The 8,070-nt window shown below is 43.3% G+C and overlaps 1 protein-coding gene across 4 annotated transcripts in view; it reads right to left on the bottom strand.

Moving 5' to 3' along the window:
* Positions 1-751: 751 nt before the first annotated feature.
* The window catches only part of Phtf1 (putative homeodomain transcription factor 1), a 50,175-nt gene continuing 42,856 nt past the window's right edge, over positions 752-8,070 (bottom strand). For 2 of the 4 annotated variants that reach the window (XM_021158739.2, XM_021158742.2), the window contains 4 exons: positions 5,436-5,591; positions 4,560-4,655; positions 3,376-3,501; positions 1,486-1,987 (listed from right to left, as the gene is read on the bottom strand). In XM_021158739.2, coding sequence (XP_021014398.1) covers positions 1,967-1,987; positions 3,376-3,501; positions 4,560-4,655; positions 5,436-5,591 — 399 coding nt within the window. In that variant the 3' untranslated portion in view covers positions 1,486-1,966. Of the gene's footprint in view, positions 1,988-3,375; positions 3,519-4,559; positions 4,656-5,435; positions 5,592-8,070 lie in introns of those variants that run through there. The other 2 variants (XM_029475671.1, XM_029475672.1) reach the window with 2 other exon arrangements.

Raw genomic sequence — 8,070 nt, 5'->3', positions numbered from 1 at the left:
AAAAAAAAAAAAAAGAATCACAGCGCCTAGGCTGGGAAGATGGCTCAGCAGTTCAGAGCACTTCCTCCTCAATAATGAACAGAGTTCACATCCCAGTGCCCACAGAACAAGTCAGCTCTGGGGTAGGTCTGGGTTATGACGGAGGATCATTGGGTTCCAGCCTGGTCAAAAGAACATGAACACCAGGATCAGGGGACCCTGCTTCAAATTAATCAGCAGACTGATAAGGGACACAGACCTGCTTTGCTGACTTCTATACACACACTATACCCCATGCAAACATATGTGAGCATACACTCACTCACATATATATGCGCACAGATCAATGGAACTTTTTTAAAAAAATAAAGCATAGCTTCCTCACAGCACTTGGGATAGGTGCATATTCTTGCTAATCCACTACCTACACGTGTTTGTATCTTCACAGCTATAAATCTATCAGATTTTTAAAAGGATATTAGATAATGATAATATTTACAGTGGAATTAACTGCCAAGAACCTTTCACTCTCATTAAATAATAACAACCCCATTAGGTAGTTATTTCACTTACTTAACAGGTGAGAAATCTGAGACACTTAGCAGGGGCAAGGACTTGAACAGAGGAAGATCTATACAATCTGTATATTTGGGAAATTAATCTTGGTTTTTGTTTTGTATTTTTGTTTTTCGAGACAGGGTTTCTCTGTATAGCCCTGGCTGTCCTGGAACTCACTTTGTAGACCTGGCTGGCCTGAACTCAGAAATCCGCCTGCCTCTGCCTCCTGAGTGCTGGGATTAAAGGCGTGCGCCATCACGCCCGGCGTGAGAAGTTAATCTTTAAGTTCATCAGTTTTCCTGCATAGAGAATGTGTGTAGCTGGGGCTGGAGGGATGGCTCAGAGGTTAAGAGTATGTGCAGAAGACCGGAGTTCAGCAGCTCACAATCGTCTGTAACTTCAGTGTCAGGAGATCCAGTGCCCTTTTCTGGGCTCAGGCACCAGACATGCACATGGCACACAACTATTTACACAAGCAAAACAATCATACACATAAAAAAAAGTAAAACCAATCCCATGATAACTGTCGGACATGAGATAACCAAGTTTACAAAATCTTACCATTAAGGTGTTCATGCTTCCAGTCTTCCTCAAGAAATTCTTCAAGGTAGGGAACCTGGTGAGCAGGAATACCGATGTCTCCATTAACCACGAGTGCATGCTGGGTCACTAACAAGTAAGGCTACATTCAAGGCACAGTATGAACCATCGTTAGACGCTGAGGACCTCAAGTGCACTAGAGGCTGGATACCGCCACTGCACAGCAGGCAAACCACCAGAGGCGTGCCATCAGATGGGCATGCTACCAACTCATGAGCATGCAAGGCTCACCAACAATGTACTTACAGGCTTAACTCTAAAGGAGATTCCCTCCAAAAATGAACAAAATTCTGTTTCAAGTTATTGCATTCCTCCACCCTCACTGCAAAAAACGCCTAGAAACTAAAATTCTCTAGTAAAGTTCTTTTATTTGGATTCAACCTAAAATAGTTTCTCTCTTTCTGATAGAGAAGTCCTCAATCCATAGACTATAATAGAAAAGTAATGCATTTAAATATTTCCAATAAGAGACAGTTGCGTCATGCTTCGAACATCTACCATGGTTACCCAAGAGACTATTTACAGTAAGTATAACTAGCACAGTACTGGAGGCTCCAGGATAAATGTCCTGACTCAGGAATAGTCCAAGTCTTTGTGAGGCAGGCTTTAGTTTGCTGACTATTCACGATGCTTGAGAACCATGAAAGTGCAGGTTTTTAACACAGGCCCGGGGAAAGGAGGTACCGAAGCTCCATTCGTTAGACTGGGCTGAGTGGAGAGACTGATGCATGTGAGCCTGCAGGTGGGGCCACTGGTTTCTGTGGGCCATCTTTGTCCTCAGTTGGGGAGCAGTGACACCAGCCAGCAGAGTCCAGGCATACATCTCAGCTCAGGACTTAATTTTCCACAGCTAAGAAAAGAAAATCACCCCAAAAACACCAGTTAGCTAGGATTTAGATGTATATTCATATGACTACAAACTAAAAATCCACTTACTGTTTTATTAAAGATTATAAAAACCTTGCAAATAAAAGCCATCACACAGAAAGCTTAGCGGATGCAAAATCTCAATGACTGTGTATATCCCGAGCTGTGGTGTTCACACTGGCAGTACACTTTCATTATCAATTATGGTTTTGAACTTTTCACTTTCGCTATTATTTAATTTCTAAAGATTTATTTTTATCTTTTTGTAAGTGTTTTGTCTGCATGTATGTATGTATGTATGTATGTATGTATGTATACAACATGTATGCTGACCAGAGTCAGAAGAGAGTGTCAGATCCCTTGGAACTGAGTTATGGATGGTCATGAACCATCATGTGGGTACCAAGAGCTGAACCCATGTCCCCTGCAAAAGCAACAGGTGCTCTTAACTACTGAGCCGTCCCTCCAGCTCCCAAGCTGCACTTGTGTGCACTTATCCGCCACACACACACAAGATCCATTATAAAGTCAACACTGGACAAACTTGATGTCCTTTCACTTTTCTTCTCCATCACGAGCATCTACCTTATGTTTTCCTGTCTGCGTGTTACACTGTATCCATATGTCTGCCTGTCTACACATGGCCATGCATATATTTTAGACCAGTATCCACACAGGATAGAAAACATGCAGGGTTTGTTTTTTCTTTCTGAGATTATATAACCTTACTTTACTATTACACATTCTGTGTTCATCCATTTTCCTCCAGATTTTGCAATTTCGTTTTTCTAAAGCTCAATACTATTTCATAGTATATGTGGACCAGACTTTCATTAATCCATCCATCTGTTGATAAACAAGTAGGTTTGTTCTACTTCTTTGCTATAGTGACTAAAGCAGCAATAAACAAGAGGTGTAAATATCTCTGTGGTAGTGAATGGAGTTCTCTGGGTGTGTGCCCAGGATGAAGTAACTGGGTCATATGGTAGTTCTGTTTTTAATTTCTTGAGGAACTTTCAAATCTGTTTCTATAAGAACCCTTTACATAGGAAGAAATAAATAATTCTGACAGTGGAAGGAGAAAAAAATAAATATTTCCAGATCAAAAGTGGCGCCTACTGTTAATGCTTTGCACGTTTACAGTCATGCCAGTATCTCCCTGGGTCACAGTAACACGTTCACCCAGACCATGCCACTGACATGAAATTTAAAACTGGATGTTTCGTTTGATCACTAGTTCAGCCTTTTAGTTTTATCAAATGAGGAAAGCTAAGCTGAGAAGCCTATGAAACACCAGGTCAAATGGTCTCAAGAGCTGGTTCCAGGCCCATTCAGTATTAAAGACAAAGCTAGAGCTGTGCTGACACTTACCCTTATGTTGAATCCTAGAAGATCGCTTATAACTCCAGAGACAGCAGAAAGGATGACTACTCTCGTGATGTTGTAGATTAAGGGGTTCATGGTCAGTCCATAGAGTCTAAATGGTGTGTCCAGCTCCTGCAAGGACGAGGGAACTGAAGTGAACAGTCAGCACTGCCTCGTGCTGGTCTCTGAGGATGCTGCTTATGGCTTCCTTAGTATCCCAGAGCTACTTTCAGAGAAATCTGTGAGGCAGGCACCAACCTTTCCATGGCCTAACCTTGTTAAAGTGGAAGGGAGCAATAAGTCATTAATACTGTTTTTTAACAGTAGTGCTTTTAATCCTAGCAGCTGGGGGTCAGAGACAGGCATGTCTCTGTGAGTTCAAAGCTTACCCTGGCCTACACAGTGAATATAGTAAGAGATGAGTAACCATCAGACCCTAGATTATAAGACTGAAAACTCTTTTCCATTAATCCAAAACCATCATGCCAGCATTCAGAACCGAACTGCCTAGCACTGGTTAGATATCTTTTCTAGGTAGTATAACATGGATTTAATGACTTAATTCAACACAAGCTTAATTTACTTCATCTATCTTGCATAAAAACATTGACTGCCATCAGCCAGAGCCTGGGCCCTGTACACAAACAGATTGGCCTTTTGGCTACATAGATGAATATCTGGTACAAAGACATAGCAGCCAAAGCCCTTAGAGGTCAACGATAAGAAGGCTAAAGACCTTGGGCTCAGCACAAAGGCCTCCTGAAGACTTTCAGAGCCTCGGACCTCCAGTCTAAGCAGCCACAGAGAGTGAGCTGAGCAGCAGCTCCTCAGGCCCAGTGGCACTAGTGATGTCAGTGCCTCTGGGAACAGGGCTGAGGCCTCCAGCAGGTCTAAGCACTAACACCCAGACAAAACCCTGTCCACGGGCCAACAGCAGTCTGCTTTTCCATGGTCAAACCCTAGCCCTCAGGGATGTCCCTCAGGAATAAGCCAGGGATCGTCCAGCCTCCCCCAGAAGAAACAAGTTCTCTCGTTCTGACTAGGCAGCCCAGCATGAGAATGGAAGCCACTCTCCCTAAGTTCCTTCTGGAAGCTTCTGACAGCTCTGGTCTGTCCAGCCATGACTCCACCTGCCCTTTGCTTTTCTAAGAACTCATACTGTAGAGCATGTGCAGGGGAGGCCCACTCACCTTTAACAACTTCGTGGACAGTTTCAGTACATTATTCACTAGAGTGAGCTGTTCTTTCTTATTTGGCTTTTTTTCCATTTTAAGATATAAATTAATCTAAGAGAAAGAAAAAAGAATAAGGTAAATTTTACAGAAAAAAATACACATTGCATAAAACCTGGCAGATTTTGAGGATCATTGTTTCAAGTAAATTATGTCCAGGATCTACGGCCTCGGCATCTAGGAAGCATGGCGTCCCCCCATCATTCACCTCTGTGGTAAAGAAAAGCTACTTAGAGAAAACAAAACAACATCTGATAAAACAATTTATCAAAATAATAAAAAATTCTAGTTGTAACATAATCAGCATACAAATTCCTTGAATTCAAACATTATGTCTCACTCTTACCAATCTCCCCCAAGTAATATAGTATCTTCAAGAAGCATTTATGGATAGAGAAAAAGAGATAGCTGTTTTAACTTAGTAACTCCTTATTTTTCCCCTATAGGAACAATTATCCACTATGACTCTAAGGCCAAAAAATAATAAAAAACAAAAACAAATTATCTCAAGTGTGTTTACTTAATGTTTATGGAAAACTTGAACTTAAAATCAAAATTAACATAGAAAATGCATCATCACTCCACATTCATAAGAAACATCTGTCAATCTTAGTATGTATTTACATGTTCCCTTATTAACAACAAAAATCCCTCTATAGTATAGCAAAGTACTCTCAGCCCATTAGCTCATTCTCCCAGCCCTAGGCAGAAGACAGAGGTGTTACACTCATTTTAGATGCAGGAGAAAAGATAATTACAGAGTGGCAAAAGATGTGAGGTCACAGTTAAGAGCTCGGCCCAGTCCTCTAGCAGACTGCTGGGACCCATCAGTACCTGTTCAGTGAGCAGGATGGAAACATTGCTGTACTTCTTGTTGGTTTCTGACCCCAGTGAGGCCAGGCGAAGCAAGAAAAGCAGCAATGCTGTTTCCCAGATCAAGAACTCCCAGTTGTAAGCATCATTCAGGAATGTCTTGTGACCTTGAAGAACCTACCAAAGGACCAGAAAAAGTTTGATAGTTGTCTTTTTTTTAATTAATCATTTTATTCACTTACATTTCAAATGATATCCCCCTTCTCAGTTACCCCTCCACCACTCCCCATCCCGTCCTTCCTCTCCCTCTTCCCCTTTGCCTCTATGAGGGTGCTCCTCCACTCACTCTCAATGGTTATCTTAGTATCGCTGAATTATTCCTGTGTCAATTTTAAAACATTACTAGCAATCTACAGTTTCCTCAAAGGACAGGAGCTGAATGTTCATAAGGTATCTCCAAGGTTCCTATATTGTTTCCTGTTCAGGAAAGACTGCAGGGGTCTCCAAGGAACAAGGTAGGAAACAAGGAACTCCAGCTCCCTGAGTCACTGGTGGTCACAGGCACAAGGTGACCACTGCTGCTCCAACTTCACCCGTCTAAGGCCCTCAGGCCAGTCTGAGTAGAGCCCTGAAGGCCTGGCTCTATTCCATTTTAGGATTCAAATAACAGCATGGGAGCATGGCTGCACTGAGGGCCTACTGTGTGTCTTAAGGTTCTACTTTAAAACTTACTGACTTAAAAGTAAAGAACTTCACTCATGAAAGCCCAAGAAAGTTAGGTATTTCTCGAGAGAGTCTATAAAGAGCTCTTGAGGAAGCCAAGTGCCGACCTTGTAATATGCAGGAAGTCACTAAGCCCCTTCCTTCCCTTCCCCCATGACTACCTCTATGGCCTCACAGGACCCTGTGAGCTTCGACTCCCACCAGCCTTGGTTTGAAATGATACCCTTGGCTGCAAGGACCCTTCTTCTCCAAAACCTGTCACTAATATCTCAGCTTCTTAACCCTGGGTTCTGAAAGAGCAAAGCTCTTCAGCTCAGTCTGGGTAGGGGTCACCGTGGTCAAGCAGCTATAACCAGGATGAGGAAAGCCCCAGCTGGCAGCAGCTAGTGAGCCTTTCAGAAAGACAGTCCTTACACAATTCCACAAATCACAGCAGTATCACAGCCTACAAAACAAAGCCCCTCTGACTCTTAAGCCAGAGAGAAAGGTTATTTTTTATAAAGCAACAGTGAGACTAACAACAACTTCACAAGATAAAATATGGAAATACAGAGACAACAGAGCTAGGTGTGGCAGCATAAGCCTATAATCAGAGGCAGGTGAATCTCAGTGAGTTCAAGACCAGCCTTAACCTGCAGAGAGAGTTTCAGACCAGCAAGGACTAAATAATGAGATCCTGTCTCAAAGAAAAAAAAAAAGAAATGGGTAACAGAATCCCAGACAAACTGAAAAGAAAACACTTTAGGAAGAGGAAACCCACCTCCAGCAGGAAGACGTCAAGTGACACAGCCTGACCCATAACTGTGCACGTCTGCAAGAATTACAGGGATGGAAATGGACAGGAGCCAGCGACAGGCCCAAAGTGGGATCCAGCTCAATGGGAGGTCCCAAGGCCTGACACTATTACTGAGGCTATGGAGCACTCACAAAAAGGGACCTAGCATCTCTACCCTCCAAAAGACCCAACAAGCAGCTGAAAGAGTCAGATGCAGACATTTGCACCCAACCAATGAACAGAAGCAGCTGACCCCTGTTGTTGAATCAGGGAAGGCTGAAAGAAGCTGAGGAGAAGGGCGATCCTGTAGAAGGACCAGCAGTCTCAATTAATCTGGGCCCCCAAGATCTCTCAGACACTGGACCACCAAACAGCATACACCAGCTGATATGAGGCCCTAACACATACAGTAGAGGACTGTCAGGTCTGTGTTCATTCAGAGATGATGCACCTAACCCTCAAGAGACTGGAGGCCCCAGGGAGTTTAAAGGACAGGTGGGGTGGGGAATGGGGGCATCCACATGGAGACGGAGGTGGGGAGAAGGTATGGGATGTGGAACAATCAGAGGGTGGATGCCGGGGAGGAAAAAATATGGAAAAATTAATTTAAAAAAATAAAAGAAAAGAGAACACAACTAGTGGGCAACCTCGGGTTGGTTCTATTCCCACCAAACAATACTCTTCAAAACTAACTGAGCTGGTCGTGGGACACCCAGCTATAATCCCAGCACTCGGGGAGTACGGCACGAGGATCAGAAGTGATGACCATCCCTGTCTACACAGTGAACTGCAAGGCATCCAGGACTACGTGAGACCCTGGCTAAAAATCTAAAAGAAAAAAGACATTTCAAATGAGCAAACTGGGAAAGAAGTCATCCCCAGCAGAGCAGCACGGACTGCATAGGAAAAGAGGTGACTCAGGGAGGGTCAGAGGCGGAGCATCGGATGTATCTGAGAAGTAGCCAGCTACACAATGTAAAGATTACACCTTGGATCTTAAATTTAAATGTATAAATTTTAATACACAAAGGAACAGGTAAATGAAATAAAGAATATGAAATCTTGAGACTGCATTAGTTAGGGAAGCAGAAACCGGCCTGAGTAGGGCCACAGGCCTCACCCGGCCGGATCAGCGCCAGGGTAGCGGGAGCGCAGGGT

This window comes from Mus caroli, chromosome 3, assembly GCF_900094665.2.
Source record: "Mus caroli chromosome 3, CAROLI_EIJ_v1.1, whole genome shotgun sequence".
Classification (NCBI taxonomy): Eukaryota; Metazoa; Chordata; class Mammalia; order Rodentia; family Muridae; genus Mus; species Mus caroli.
Note: the sequence above shows the minus strand (reverse complement) of the source record. Positions and strands in the feature narration are given on the sequence as shown.